Source organism: Urocitellus parryii, chromosome 10 (genome assembly GCF_045843805.1).
Source record: "Urocitellus parryii isolate mUroPar1 chromosome 10, mUroPar1.hap1, whole genome shotgun sequence".
Lineage (NCBI taxonomy): Eukaryota > Metazoa > Chordata > Mammalia > Rodentia > Sciuridae > Urocitellus > Urocitellus parryii.
In genome coordinates, this window is record NC_135540.1 from 142,016,754 (window position 1) to 142,032,171 (window position 15,418).

General features: G+C 63.1%; 1 protein-coding gene across 2 annotated transcripts in view; it reads left to right on the forward strand.

Annotated features, from left to right (window-relative positions):
• Positions 1-337: 337 nt before the first annotated feature.
• Sh3tc1 (SH3 domain and tetratricopeptide repeats 1) overlaps positions 338-15,418 on the forward strand; it is a 32,914-nt gene continuing 17,833 nt past the window's right edge. Inside the window, exons 1-6 of one of the 2 annotated variants that reach the window (XM_026395343.2) lie at positions 338-448; positions 5,255-5,472; positions 11,696-11,823; positions 12,615-12,720; positions 13,728-13,874; positions 14,492-14,699. In XM_026395343.2, the coding sequence (XP_026251128.2) occupies positions 5,301-5,472; positions 11,696-11,823; positions 12,615-12,720; positions 13,728-13,874; positions 14,492-14,699 (761 nt within the window). In that variant the 5' untranslated portion in view covers positions 338-448; positions 5,255-5,300. Of the gene's footprint in view, positions 449-1,296; positions 1,551-5,254; positions 5,473-11,695; positions 11,824-12,614; positions 12,721-13,727; positions 13,875-14,491; positions 14,700-15,418 lie in introns of those variants that run through there. The other variant, XM_077803198.1, reaches the window with a different exon arrangement.

Consider the following 15,418-nt stretch of genomic DNA (forward strand, 5'->3'; position numbering starts at 1 on the left):
ACGTGTGTGTGTCCTTAGGCCCACACGTGTGTGCCCACGTGCACAGAACTGGAAGGGGAACAGAGAGCAGAGCCCGAGGGCCGCTATTTGGTGGACTTCCCCAATCCCAGTGCCAAACGGGAGCCTGGGTGCCCCCTGGCCTCCACCCCAGAGCCTGGGGGCTGGCAGTGGGCGGGCGGGGACAGGGCCTGGCACCCACCCAGGAAGGGGCTAATGATCAATCGCGGCCAGTGCTGGCCTCTCATTGCTGCCCCGGGCTCCGGGAGGAAGTGGGGCAGGAAGCAGGGGCGGTGGTGGCTGCTCTGCAGTCAGCCTCTGTGGGCGGCCTCTGCCTGCCCCGGCCAGCTGCAGACAGCCCCGTAGACAGCCAGCACCAAGCAGAGTTGGGACAGGCCACCTGCGCCCTGGGCCTGGTGGGCCTGAGAGGTGTCTCGGGAGCAGAGCTCAGGTACGGCGGGCTCTGGGGCAGGAGGGAGGGCGGTGGACCGCCAGGCGGCTGGGTTGGCAGACGCACAGTGGCCGTCCTTGTGTCTAGTAATAGCCTCCCACCTTCCACTTTCTGGAACATTCTTCAGACTGTCAGCAGTGGGGGTGGGGCAGGACTGCTGTAGGCCAAGGGAGGCTGTCACCAGGCCCCCCAGGGTGCTGCCAGACCCTCTCAGGGATTCTCATGTGATCTGACGTGAGAATTCATTTACAAGCGCCTCACAGTGACCTCATAGCCACACTGACCTCGGGGTGTGCCCCCAGGGTCTGGATGAGACGTGGGAACCGAGCCAGGAACAAGGGGTTCTGGGCCAGTGTGTCCCAAGTGTGGCCAGCCCTGGGTTATCGCAGGCCACATTGGCATGACCGCTGATGCAGCACCTCCGCAGAGCCTGCAGTGCCACTGTGGGTGTGACCAGGCCACTCCGAAGTCACCCTGGGTCTTTTGACATCAAATAACAAGATAAAGTGGCTGGACCAGGGCCACCAACCGAAAATTCCTGGGCCCGCCTTCCAGCCTCACGTCCTGCCCAGGACACGTGGCCTCAGAAGCCCCATGGAGACCTTCTGCAGGCCTAGGGTGACCTCCCCAGGGACCCAGGACCCCCCCACCCCAGTCTGGGATGCGACAACGGCAGGCGGAGCCAGGGCGTGGGAGCATGGGGTTGTAGGGCCCTGTGCAGCGTGTCACGTGAGAGGTCACCGCCCCCCACAAACTCCATGACGTGGGCACCGGCAGCCCCGCCACACAGAAAGGGACGAGTGGTCATGTCCTCGGCTGCCCTGACAGTGACCCTTGGTGGCCCGCAGTGACACTGTGTTCTCAGAGTTCTGGAGGCTGGAGCTGCAGACAGGCTGGGCAGGGCCAGGCTGCACCCAGAGGCCCCACGCGGGTCCTGCTCTTCCTGCCCTGGAGCCCAGGGCTGCTGGGCCTGTGGTCAGGTCACCCCGGCTCTGGCTCTGCATTCCCAGGGCCTCTCCATGGGTCCGCCTCTCTTTCTCATGAGGACACCGGGCACTGGGTGAGGGCCACCCTTGTCCAGCAGGACTCAGCTCAGCTGAAGGTGAGTTCCATATGAAGCTCAGCCCGTGGTCCCTGGGGGGGCATGGTTGGGGGACATGAGCGTTCCCTTACCATCCAGGGAGCAGGACTGGACCACCCTCCGGCTTGCTTCTTGGCAAAGAGCCGAGGTCTGGTGTCCCTAGGGGTCTGCCCAGTCCGAGCCCGGGGGAGCTCCAGCCAGAGCCCCCGCCAGTCAGGGCTTGTGGGCTCCATCTCCCGCTAGCAGCCCAGCTCCCTGGACACTGAGCCACAGGGCCACCTGCTCCAACCACGAGACCCCTCGCGGGCATTTTATTCTCATTTTCTGGGTGGTAACGGAGCACGGAGCACCTCCACCCACTGAAATTGAACCTCGTCTCTGGGTGCTGGCAGCAAACTCTGGGATTGGGTGCTGGACGGGGCCTGGGGCATGTGGTTCAGCCAGCTGACCTCAGGGAGTACGGGACATCTGCTAGAGACCTCTCTCTGGGGTGCCACGCCTGCTGCCCTGGGCAGGACCCAGAAGGCCCGAGGCCGGAAGAGGCTGCTTGTTGCAGGCCGGGAGGGAAGTGTCCTGCAGAGATTGAGCCCACTTCCTCCTCTGAGCAGGAGCCCATGTGTGCAGCTGTCCCGCATCCCTCACCAGCGGGCGGGAAGTCCCCTGAGCCGGGGAAGCCTTCCCTTTTTCTCGGGGACCTGCCCCTGAGCACCAGCTTTGTGCCAGGCCCATGAGGCCCCGGGCACCTCCCCAAATGGGCCACTTCCTGTGCCGGGAGGCGGGTGGGAAGGGAGGCAGACAGCCAGGGCCTCGGCAGGTGGTCCAGTCGCCGCCTGGGCTGCTGAGACACCAGCGCTGCCTGCAGGGAAGGCAGTGACCTGGCTTTTGAAGGAAGAAGTGACTCAGAGGCCAGGACCCTGGGGGGGGCTGGGGTAGAAGCTACAGCCCACCCCCCATCAAAGGGCTGGAGTCGAGCTCTATGGACGTGCCTCTGCGTGCCTCCACCAGGGGGCAGCAAGACAGCCAGCCCTCCACGGTGGGCTTCCTGCGCCTGGCAGACCTGGGCCAGCCAGTGGGCATCACCCTGGCAGGAGCCAGTGTGGCAGCTGGGCAAGGGGGACAGGGGACGGGAGCAGACTCTGAGGCTGGGCTGGACTCAGCACTGGGGGAGGTGGCCAGGGTGCCCAGCTGCATCCTGAATGTGCTAAGGAGCCCCTTGGGCATCCCCAGGTGGGGCAACCTTCCAGGCCGAGGCTCAACCTGGTGGACCCCGCACTGTTGACAGTTCTGCCACCTCCTTGGCACTCTGTGCTCCCGGGGTCCAGGTCCACTTGCCTCTTTGCTAGGGAGTGGGTGTTCTCAGGCCTGCGCTGACCTCCTGGGTTGAGCAGCTCCCTTGGGAGGGGAAAGGGTCTCTTCAGGCACCAGGGACCCTCATTGGAGGCCCTCTGACTTGCTGCCCCCTTCCCATCTACCCAGCATGGTCCCCGTCCCTGTCCCTCAGAGGTGGTTGGGGCTGGGAAGGATTTGGCCATAAACTGACCATCGAGTTTCACAGGGAAAAGGCAGGCAGAGGGCAGTCAGTTGGGCAGGGAACTGGACGAGGCCCTTCACCATGAGCACCTCCTCCAGGGAGCCCTCCCTGCAGTCCACTTCCCTTCCCTCCACCTCCGGGTCAAGGTGACCCTCAGTTCCCGTTGTAGAATTCCCACCTGGAACCATCCAGGACCAAAAGACAGGGACAGGGTCTGCAAGAACCTGGTGTGAGATGACACCTGTGCTGTGACTACTGGGAGCTCAGCTGCCTTTGTTTTGGTGACAAGCCCCCGCACCCCACCACCCACCTCCTTCGGGGACTCTTCAGTACATTCTGTTTTGCAGTATTAGGAACTGAACCCCTGGGTGCTCCACCACTGGGCCACGCCCCCAACCCTTTTTAATTATTTTGAGTCAGGGTCTCACTAAATTGCCCAGGCAGATCTTGCACTTGAGATCCTCCTGCCTCAGCCTCTCGAGTCACTGGGATTACAGGTGTGGCCACTGCACCCAGCTTCTCTAGTCTGTTCTGCACAGATATTAAAACAAACTTTCAGACATTGAGGAATGGCCCCTTCTCCTGGTTAGAGGCTTTGGTGGCCCCTCTGCCCTTGGGGGTACACTGCCTCATCTGTTAGCCTACGTCCTGCATCCTAGAGCCCAGACCCAGGTGCCTCTGCAGCTGCCCTGTCTGATTCTCTGTCTGTCCTCTGCTGATTTCTTGCCCGGGATGAGGGTGGAGGCCAGAGACTCGGGAGCACAGCTAGCTGGCCCTGGCTGGGCACACCTGGGCCCAGCCCAGGCAGCTGGCCACAGTATGACCCAGGTCTGCCTCCAACGTCTGCCAAGAAAGGGGGCAGGTCCGGGGAGACCAGACTTGCACCTTGGTGGATGGAGAGGGGTCAGGGGTTGTTGCCTTGTCCCCCTGAGTGCTCTGGGCAGAGGAGTCCTGGGGAGTTCTGCACCCGCAGGATGGAAGGTTCCCTGCTCACAACCAGCAGATGGTCAGGCTTGAAATTGCAGCCTTCAGGCTGGGCATGCCACCCAGGTGGCTCCCGCCTTCCCTGTGAGCAAGCACGGCTGTCGTTGGGGGTCTGCCCCATGCTCAGCAGCCTTGCCTGAGGGGAGAGCTGAGCCATGTCTCTTGTGCTTGTGTTTGATTCATGAAAGGGGACAATGTGTCCTCAGATGAGTGACAGAGCCACGGACCTGGGCCCAGGAAAGTGTGAGGCCAGCGAGCAGCGCCTGGCCAGGGCTCTGCCTCACCTACCTCCCGCTCCTCCTCCCCCCGCTTCCTTCCCCTCCCAGGGGCCCCTGGGTCCTGGCTCCCGGCCACTGGAAGCCTCAAGATGGGAGGGACCCAGGGACCGTCCAGCTGATTGCACAGGCCTCTGTTGGGGGAGAGACTGAGCCCACGTGGTCCAGCTCCAGTAGGGAGGGGACATCATTAGGAGCATCGGGACCCAGGGCCAGATTCCCCATGCAGCTGAGGTGGACCCCAGGCACAGGCCAGGCCAAGTCCCCTTCCCGGAGGAGGTGGGCTGTGGCGGGGAAGCAGGCTGTGGCGGGAAGCAGCCAGCTGCCTCGGAGAGGAGAGCTGGGAACTCTGCTGTGAGGGGCGGCCAGAGGAGAGCCAGCCCCAGATTCCGAGCCCTGATCCGCAGTTTCCTCGACACTCACAGGCCCTCGTCTCAGGCCCGTCCTATCACTGGGCTTCTCTCCTCTTTAAAACATTCCTAGTCTAGAGGCTGAAGCCGTGCAGGGCCTCTGACCTGGAGGTGCTCACAGAGACGGATGGGAGGACCCGCTCTGCTCACAGGCATCGCCCACGTCCAGGGGGCGCCGTCAGAGCCCAGGGCATCATCCAGCCCCCAAAGGTGGGGACGTGGTCCCTCAGGCTTCCTGGAGAAAGGCTGGGGGGACTGACCCCTCCCCAGGCCCAGGCTTCTTACCACAGTGGTTCTGTGCTTTCACGTCACAACCAGGTCTGGTTTGGCCATCACAGGCCAGACCCTGGCCCCAGCGCTGGGGACACAGGCTGCAAGCAGGGCCACGGCTAGGCCTTGGAGGTGCCGGACACTCTGCCCCGTTGGCTTCTCTCCCCGTCCCTCACCCCTGGCAGAGAGGCCCCTGATGGTCTGGCAGCTCCACCCTGGAGGGGCCTCTGCTGACGCCCACTGCTCTCCCCACAGGCCACCTGGGCATGCCGAGCCCTCAGCACTGGGGCCGGGGCAGGTCATGAAGAGCCCCAAGGAGGAGACCACTGGGGAGCCAGCGGAGATGGGCTGGGGGCCTGCAAGGCCCTCTGGAGGCCACAGCAGCGGGCACGAGGTCCAGAGTGGGGCCATGCACTCACCCTGTGGCCGGGAGCAGGCGGTGCCTGAGGAGGCCAAGGCGCCAGTCCGAGGTGGTGAGTGCAGCTTTGGGGCCACCGCTGTCCAGTCCACCTCACCCCCGCCGTCCACCCCACCCGACCCCCCCCCCCCGTCCATGCCTTCCCCTACCCTGCACACAGGCCCCAGCTCTGGTGTCGGCTCGGGCGTGTTAAGACAAGAGCTGACCCAGCAAGTCATGCTCCTGACCAGGGCCCCGCTCCTATTTGGGGCCTGTCATGATGGCAAAACCAGAGGGGAAGGACCCAGAAGCCGCCCACTCCTCCAGAGGCTGCCCTGAGACTCTGGGTGGCCAGCCTGCGCAGCCCCTCCTTGTTCTCATACCCTGCTCCACAGGGTGTCCCTTGCTCCTGAGGGGCAAGCCGAGGTCCAGAGACAGGGAGGAACTGGCCAGGCCACAGGGGACAGTGGCTGCATCTCCTGAGGAACAGTGACAGGGCAGCCAGCTGAGTGTCATGGGCCACTGCTTAACCTGGGCCTATTTGCCCTCTTGGAAATCTGAGGGGCAGCCTCAGGACCTCCAGGACCCTCCCTCCACCGTCCCAGCAGAGGGGGCAGGGAGAGGTGGACACCAGCTAGTGCAGGGCTCTCCTCTCTCCTACCGAGGGTCCCCAGAGCGTGGCTCACGGTAGAGACTCAAAGGCCATCTGAGGGGTCAGTGGGTGAATGGCACAGTGGGAGAGCGGAATGGAGACCCCCTGAGCTCCTGCTGGGTCCAGTCCCAGTCACTGCGGCCCTGGGCTCCCAGTGTGTCACGCTGTCATCTCAGTCCTCCTGCTTGTGGGTGGACATGGGGAGGGACCAGGTGGGCTTTGCACACTGATTCAAAAGGGGAGGAGGTCCTGCTGGGAGGGGTGGCCTAGAGGGCTGGGGACGGGGCCTGGCAGCCCACCCTCCACCGTGGATCCGTCAGCAGGGGTTGGGTCCTGCCCAGGCCCGCAGAGTGCACAGAAGTCCGGACTTAGATGGGCCAGACGAGCAGCAGGAGAGTGCCCACCCAGGAGTGGCTTTGGACCTCAGGGGGAGTCAGGTGTCCCCAGCCCTGTGGCTGCCAGGGGCTTCCTCTGGAGATGTGCAGGCACGCTGCCTCCGGGTCGGGTCCGCATGGGGACCTCTGAGCCCAGCTGGCTGAGTCCATGGACTTCTGTCTGAGGAGGCTCAACTGGCCGCCAGCAGCAAGGCCGGCTCGGGGGAGAGGACTCCACATTGATTCCCCACCTCCTCGTCTTCCTTGGACAATTTCAAGTTGCAAGAAATAGCAGAAACGATTCCCATTTACCCTTCCAACGCTGACATTCTCTATATTTGCTTTATCTCTCCATCCATCCATCCATCATCTACCTACTTACACACTTTTTTTTTCTGAACTGTTTAAGAGCAAACAGGATTCCCTCATCCCAAAGGAATCCAGGATTCCCACAACCAGGGTATTCTCCTACAAAACCTCAGTATGGGTATTTAACGGTAGCCTGTAACCCCAGACACTCAGGAGGCTGAGGCAGGAGGATTGTGCATTCAAGGTCAGCCTCCACAACTTGGCAAGGACTTGAGCAAGTTAGTGAGACCCTGTCTCAAAAAAAAGGCCAGGGATGTGGGTCGGTGGTGAAGTGTCCCGGGTTCAATCCCTGGTACCAAAACCAAACCCCAGCTGAGCTAAACGACTCCTCCTGAGGCAGTGGGCTTACAGAGGGAGGTTCATTCCAGTCCGCTCGGCTGCCCCATGGCTTTTGGGCCAGTGTGGCGCATCCCAGCCAGAACAGGAGCAGACCAAGCTACCCACCTCACAGCCAGAAGTCAAAACAGAAAGGGAGAGACTGGGGTCCCACAGTCCCTTCAAGGGCACATCCCAGTGACAGACCTCCCACTGGGCCCCCCTCCTAAAGGTCCCAGGGGACCAAGCCCTCAACACAGGACCTGGGGGGACAGGGGGGGTCCCATGCCTGTGTGGCGCCCTCCCAAGACTCCTCTGCCTGGCTCCTACTTCCTGCCTCAACGTGGCTGCTGGACACAGCTGCTCAGGCCCCAGCCCAGAGGTTCTGACTCTGGGGGCTGGGGGTCAGCTCTGGACTCTGCCTCTACCTGCAGCTGGAGGACTGGGGCCGGCCAGCCACCACCTTTCCTGGAAAACTGCCCACCTGGGAGAGGCTGGCCCATGACCCTCAAGGAGGACTGCCCAGGTGGGGCGAGGCAAGAGGAGGAGGGTGCCCGCTGCGTTGTGGGGGTGCAGAGGGCAGAAAGGGTTCCCGAGGAGGAACCTCCAAGGACCCCCGCATCTGCCTGGGGTGGTGGGGAGCAGCCTTGGGAGCACAGAAAGACCCCAGCCTGTGCAGCCCCATCCCCAGATACCTGTCCCTGCTCTGAGCTGCAGGGAGAAGATCCCAGCTCTGGGGCTGGACTCCTGCTGTCGCCTTGCCCCCCAGCTGTCCTCGGGCTGTCCCTCCGGGTGGGAGCGCTGCCTGCCTTGGCTCAGGGTGGCCGGGATGTTGGGCAGTGGACACATTATCTGGGACTTGAAGATGCACAGTCCTCCCTCTGTGTGGGAAGGGATTCAGGAGCTGCCAAAGCCCAGGGTGTTGTGACACACTGGGAGGGCAACTCCACCTGAAGTGGCCCTGCTCCAGATTCCAGAAGTCTCCACACTGCTCACACAGGGCCCTTCCCCAGGCACAGGAGGAAAGGTGCTCCAGCTTATCCCAGGGGTGAGGCCCCCTCCACCTTTCCCTCCCTCCTCCTTCCTTCCCCTCCTCCTTCCCCCCTCCTTTCCCTCCCTCCTCCTTCCCTCCCTCCTCCTTCCTTCCCCCCTCCTTTCCCTCCCCTCCTCCTTCCTTCCCCTCCTCCTCTCCCTCCCCTCCTCCTCTCCCTCCCCTCCTCCTTTCCCTCCCTCCTCCTTCCCTCCCTCCTCCTTCCCTCCTCCTCCTCTCCCTCCCCTCCTCCTCTCCCTCCCCTCCTCCTCTCCCTCCTCCTCTCCCTCCCCTCCTCCTCTCTCTCCTTCTCCTCCTCTCCCTCCCCTCCTCCTTTCTCTCCTTCTCCTCCTCTCCCTCCCCTCCTCCTCTCTCTCCTTCTCCTCCTCTCCCTCCCCTCCTCCTCTCCCTCCCCTCCTCCTTTCTCTCCTTCTCCTCCTCTCCCTCCCCTCCTCCTCTCCCTCCCCTCCTCCTCTCCCTCCCCTCCTCCTCTCCCTCCCCTCCTCCTTTCTCTCCTTCTCCTCCTCCTCTCCCTCCCCTCCTCCTCTCTCTCCTTCTCCTCCTCTCCCTCCCCTCCTCCTCTCCCTCCCTCCTCCTCTCCCTCCCCTCCTCCTTTCTCTCCTTCTCCTCCTCTCCCTCCCCTCCTCCTCTCTCTCCTTCTCCTCCTCTCCCTCCCCTCCTCCTCTCCCTCCCCTCCTCCTCTCTCTCCTTCTCCTCCTCTCCCTCCCCTCCTCCTTTCTCTCCTTCACCTCCTCCTCTTCCTCCCCTCCTCCTTTCTCTCCTTCTCCTCCTCTCCCTCCCCTCCTCCTCTCCCTCCCCTCCTCCTCTCCCTCCCCTCCTCCTCTCCCTCCCCTCCTCCTTTCTCTCCTTCTCCTCCTCTCCCTCCCCTCCTCCTTTCTCTCCTTCTCCTCCTCTCCCTCCTTCTCCTCCTCTCCCTCCCCTCCTCCTCTCCCTCCCCTCCTCCTCTCCCTCCCCTCCTCCTCTCCCTCCCCTCCTCCTCTCCCTCCCCTCCTCCTCTCCCTCCCCTCCTCCTTTCTCTCCTTCTCCTCCTCTCCTTCTCCTCCTCTCCCTTTCTCCTCCTTTCCCTCCCTCTCCTCCTTTCCCTCTTCCTCCTCCTTTCCCTCCCCTCCCCCTTTGCTCCTCCTCTCCCTCCCCTCCTCCTTTCTCTCCTTCTCCTCCTCTCCCTCCCCTCCTCCTCTCCCTCCCCTCCTCCTCTCCCTCCCCTCCTCCTTTCTCTCCTTCTCCTCCTCTCCCTCCCCTCCTCCTCTCCCTCCCCTCCTCCTCTCCCTCCCCTCCTCCTCTCCCTCCCCTCCTCCTCTCCCTCCCCTCCTCCTTTCTCTCCTTCACCTCCTCCTCTCCCTCCCCTCCTCCTTTCTCTCCTTCTCCTCCTCTCCCTCCCCTCCTCCTCTCCCTCCCCTCCTCCTCTCCCTCCCCTCCTCCTCTCCCTCCCCTCCTCCTCTCCCTCCCCTCCTCCTTTCTCTCCTTCTCCTCCTCTCCCTCCCCTCCTCCTCTCCCTCCCCTCCTCCTTTCTCTCCTTCTCCTCCTCTCCCTTTCTCCTCCTTTCCCTCCCTCTCCTCCTTTCCCTCTTCCTCCTCCTTTCCCTCCCCTCCCCCTTTGCTCCTCCTCTCCCTCCCCTCCTCCTCTCTCTCCCCCTCCTCCTTTCCCTCCCCTCCCCCTTTGCTCCTCCTCTCCCTCCCCTCCTCCTCTCTCTCCCCCTCCTCCTTTCAATCCCCTCCCTCCTTTCCCTCTCTCCCTCCTTCCTGATCATCTGAGGGTTGCCCCATTCTGTAGAGGGCTGGCAGTAGGGAGGAGAGGGCATCTGCTGGAGATCTCTAGCTGACCTTGACCCCAGGGGTTAGGTGGGGCTGATTGTCTTAGAGTTTCAGCCTCAGAACAGGTGAGGGGGCTGTCCCAGGAGCCTGGATTCTGGTGGCAGCAGGAGCCTTAGAAAGAAAAGGCTGTTGCTTCAGGGTCCCTGTGAGCTGGGTGCACCTAGAGCAGGGCCCAGGGTCCTGGTCCAGGTTCTCAGCCTGCGGAGCAAGGAACTGAGCAAGACTGGAGAGACTGGGGACAAGGAGAGGTGTATTGAGAGGGGAGTGACTCGGAGGAGCGAACACGGGGAGGCAGAAGGTGGAGCTGTGGAGGGCTGGACCTCTGCACAGGGGCTTTCACTGGGCTCTTAGTCTCCCCTCTTCTCCCTGGGGGGCCTGGGGGTCCACTGATACCTTGATGGGCAGCTGAACCTCCCAGGACTTCTTTTATTGCCCACATGTGACCTCCTCCCCGGTATCCTGCCCAGGGGGAGCAAGCCGCGATGCTGGTGACCAGCAACCAGCTAACTTCAGGTGGTCCCTGGAGCCCGTGCAGGACGGGGCTCCTCCTTCCTGGGCTCAAATTCCCTTTTAGGTGGAGCTGAGCTCCCTAAGGGGTGGCCCCTTTCCGTGCCCTGTCTCCTACCTGGCTTTAGGGCCTGGGGTGGTGTCGGAGCTGGGAGCTATCAGGCAACAGCCCCAGGGCAGGGCCTGGTTTGGGAGGCCCTGGGTGCCTGGAGTCTTGGGCAGCAGAGAACCGGCAGGGCCCGGGGAGGGGATCTGCGTTTCATTCTATCTGGGGTGGGAGACTACCGCTGCCCCTCCCACAGGGAAGCCCTGGCCACACGTGGAGATTTTGCTTTCTTGTTGGTGCCTGTGAGCTGTGCAGAGGGGGCGGGCTCCACGGAGGCACATTCACACGCACATCAAAACCCAGTCAGATCAACCTCACCCAAAGACCTCCCCGACATGGACAGGGTTGATGGAAAGCCGGGCCCCTCGTGTGCTCGGCCAGCTCTCCAGAACTCTGCGGCCCCCACACTGCTGGCCATTTCCTGTAATAGTGTAGACAGGCCATGTCCATCTGCAGAAGTTCAGTGTTACCCTAGAGGGTCCAGAGCCAGGCCAGGTCGGGGGTGCTCTCTTGGGGCCTCTGGCTCTGCATGGGCCAGAGGGCCGACTAGGGCAGGGCCTGGCCAGACAGTTGTCCCTCGGCTCTGCTGCCCTGAGCCGTGGGCAGGGGCTGAGGACAGGGCCAACAGGACAGGCTGGTGGGCCCATGCCATGTGTGACGGGGGAATGGAGTGGGCACAGGGTCCCCCAGGAGATAAGGAAGAGGGGACAGGAGCCAGGGTAGAATTGAGGCCTCTGTGATGCCTGGGGGTGTCCCAGGAGGCTGGGTGCCACATCTGGAGATGGGGGCCGGGGGAGAGGTGGGGCTGCAGGTCATGGTGACCCAGGCCGCTAGCTGAATGTCAGCTCCTTGCTGACCTGCTGCAGGGTAAAACGAAAGTCCACCTTTCCATCCCCGCAGGGGCCGGGCCTGAGGATGAACAGGCAGGTCTTTGCAGCTGAGCTGGGCGTCTGTGACTGGAGGTCAAGCTGGTCTCTGGGTCTGGGCGCCACAGTGCTGGCCCAGCCTCCAGCACCAGTTTTGTGACTTGGAGGCTCAGTGGGGGTGGGGGGAGCACTCCACAGACCCAGGTCTGGGCCAGCAGGACCTCCTGACTTCCATCTGCACCTTCCAGACCTGGCTCTGCAGCTGCTGGCCGTGCGGAGCAAGAGTGGACAGCCAGACCCCGGCCTGCAGCAGGCCCTGCGGGGACGGCTGCGCCTGCTGGAGAACGAGAGCCAGGAGGTGGCCCGCGTGCTGGGGGTGAGTCAGCCTGGAGCCTGGGAGCAGGGGAGAGGGGCTCCCTCGAGTAAAGAGAATAGGCACAGAGGGGGACGTCACAGAATGAGGACAGTTCAGGAGACAGGGCCCCCTCTGCCACAGGGCTGGGATGGGGGCAGCACGGACTTGGGGTCAGACTGCCCTGACGGTGGCCTCCTAGCCTGTGTGAAGGCACCTTCGTCCGCCACACTGGAGACGCCCAGAGGTGGGGACCAGGTGAATACCTCACCAAGTGCCCGGCACAGAGACTGGCTCAGACTGCTCAACAAACGGGACTCCGCCCGGGATCTGGGCCACAGAGGAGGGCCGTGGTGGGCTCTGGGGTCCAGTCAGTGGCACCACCTGCCCAGGGTCTGAGCTCAGAATCAGGCCTGGCTTCCTTTGTCAGATGGAGGGGTGTTGGCCGCCCCCGCTTTAGTCAGAAGAGCTCCCGGATGGTGTGATTGTTCCCAACACTGTCACCGTCACCCCAGAGGACAGGGGCAGGAGTGCACTGAGCCTCGGTGGGAGCTGCAGGTGCAGCGAGGCAAGGCGGGTCCCAAGGCAGCGCTGTGGCCGGGCTGAGGGCAGCTGCTGATGGCAGTGGCCGGGGGGAGGCTTGGAGGGCGAGAGAGCAGCGTGGGTGGCCCCTGGGCTCTGGCAGGAGCTGGGCTGTATTCTGCAGGTGCCGGAGCTCCGGTCGGCTTGTGAGCAGGAGAGGATCAGCCGGGGCTGCAAGGAACCGCGCTGCAGGCCACTGGGACTGTCCCTAAATTCTATTTCTTTCCTTCAAGGAATTGTCAGCCAGACTGTTGTCTATCCACAGTGACCAGGATCGGATCATGGTGACGTTTAAGACTTTTGAAGAAATCTGGAAGTTTTCCACCTACCACGCTCTTGGTAAAGCGGCCACCCTCCCAGGGCTGACCCCAGGGCCCCCTCAGAGGACCCGCAACTCACCCTGTGTCCCTGGCACCAATCGGGGCTGGAGAATAGGTTGCTTCACAGCGGCCTCTCCAGAAAAACAGGGAGGGCCCAGGGTCCACCTTGTTCTGGGGGTGGGAGGGCGCTGTGCTGGGCTGTGCTGGCTACAGCCGAGGTGGACAGTCTTGCTGGGGGCTGTGGTGCCTGAGCTCCCAGGTCCCTTCCCTACGGCTTGGTCCTGACCTCTGTGGGGCGGGAGCTGGGCTCCCACTGGCTCTGGAGGCCCAAGGAGCCCAGACAGGAGGCCAGCAGCCTGGGGTGGGGCCCAGCTAGGGGAGCCTTGTGAGCCCACCCCCGTTTGAGGGCCGAGAAGCTGGAGGAGGAGACCCCTTGTTGGAACCCTTGGCAGGACTTGTTGATGCACTGTCCTGTCTCCTGGGAGGAGACGGTTCTCAGAGGAGCCAGTTTGTCCTCAGTCCTCCCTGCAGGACAGCCGTGGGTACTGTGGTGCTCAGAAGGCAGCGTCCTCTGGCCCTGTCCTCGAATGTCCACCTTCAGCTAGAGTAATGAAGGACTTGCTCGCTATCTGCTGTGGCCCTGATGGGGAGCCAGGCTGGTGCTGCCTGCTGGCCAGGCGTGGGGGTGTCACAAGCACCCTGATGGCAAAGCACTGTCTCCATGGAAACAGATAACATGGGCCAGTAGCGCCAGGCCAGGGCTCCCTGGCCTGTTCTGTGTCCATCCTATTGATGGTCAACGTGGCCCTGTAACCTCTGACTTAAGAATGCAAACACAGAGGCACACAGAGGCCCTTAACTTGACTATGGTGGTGGTGGGTGGGTGAGGGTCTGGACACAGCCACTGGTAGCCAGGATGGTCAGACCAGTGGACCGTGCACAGGTAGGCTCCCAGGGCAGGTGGCCCACGCTGGAGCCTTCCCTGCCCCTTCCAGAGCCTGTGGGTGACCAGACCTGGCCTTGCAGGCTTCACACATCACTGCTTGGAAAACCTGTTGGTGGACCGGGCCTTCTGGCTGCTCTGGCCAGGCGAGGAGGAGGAGACGGCCATCCAGGTGCACGTGGAGGAGGACGCCTTGAGGCGGACCCACCAGAGCCTGCTGGCCCAGGAAGGTGGGTGCCGTGCGTGGCGACGGTGACCTTGGTCTGGGGCTGTGGCAGGAGGCAGCTCTGGAGCCAGGAGGTCTGCTCCAGGCGGTGGCTACCTGGCGCCCCCTGGCACACCCTGGCAGTTAGCGGGCCAGGGCAGCAAAGACCCTGGTTGGCCCCCTGGGAGATGAGGTGTCTGGGAAGTGACAGAAGAGGCTGTCTGGTGTCCCCACCTCCAGCCCTGATTCTTGCTGGGCTTCGAGGCCCGATTCTAGAGGAGGGAGGGTAAAACGGCCTTCCCCACGGCTCTCAGGCTGAGCTGCCGGGGCTGGACTCCCAGTGGCCGTCCAAGCAGGAAGTGCTGGGGACCACCCGTCTGGCCTTCGTGGTACAGGGAGGACACTGAGGCCCAGAGAGAGTCTGAGTTTGAGCAGGCCTCAGAGGCCAGTGGAGGCAGAGCTGGGGCCCACCCTGGGTGCTGGCCTCCTGTCTGGGCTCCACTGGTTCCTGGGGCTGAAGCAGCTGATGGGGCCTCCCCCGGGCTGCCTTCACTGTGGGTCCTGTAGGGGCGGGTGGTCCTGCTGGCAGAGTGTCAGCTGCCCGGTCCAGCCACCTGGATGACCACCTTTTTCCTTTCAAAGGGCCTTTCTTTGTCCTGTGTCCTGACCACCATGTGAGACTGACGACGGGCCGCCAGAGTGTGGGGAAGGGCCCCCAGGTCCCCAGGAAGGCTTCGGGGCACTCCCTGGGGGACGTGGCCCTGGAAGCGGACTCTTCAAGCCCCATTCCCACCATGTCTGGGGCGGCAGCAGCAGCGGCGGCCCCGGAGCCCTTGATTCCGTTCCATCAGTAGGTACCGGACTCTCTGTCGTCCCTGTGGTGCTGGGTGGTGCTGGGCCCCACAGATGGTCCCTGGGCCTGGCAGGTCGACTGCCCAGTGGGGTGGGAGGACAGGCAAGGTGGGCACCTCTTCTGCTGCTTCCTCTCTGGGCCTCAGGCAGCGCCTCGACGGGGCCCGTGGGCTCTCCCTGGCAGGGCTGCCCGGGCCTCAGGGCACAGGAGTGTGCAGCACACAGCCCTCATCAGGCCCACTCGGAAGCCGGCCAGGGAGGCTCAGGACAGTTGCACCTGCAGGAAGGAGGCAGACGGAGATCTGCACACACAGAAACTGAGTGCAGGTAAAGCTAGTGAGGACGGTCACCCAGAAGATCCTGCTGGCTTGCTGAATGGCTCATAGACTAGGCTGGGAGCTTCCTAGAAGCCAAAGCAAAGAGAGAAACTCAACCTCCTGATTGACAGCGATGGTGGGGTGGCAGTCAGTGGCCGCTCATGTCTCCTACGAAGACCAGAGGAGTTTCTAGTTTCTCCAAGAAACTCCCCTGTTTGCTGTGCCCAGTGAGGTCCTGGCAGGTGACACAGAGCACGTCCATAGGCCATCCTCCAGGGTCAGGTTCCAGAGGTTAGATGGAGAAGGAGGACGGTCAGTCTCCACTACAGTGTTCTTGCTGTCTGTCTGAGGAGCAGAGGCCCGGACAGGCTCATTTGTGCAGGCCCATGGTGACGGACAG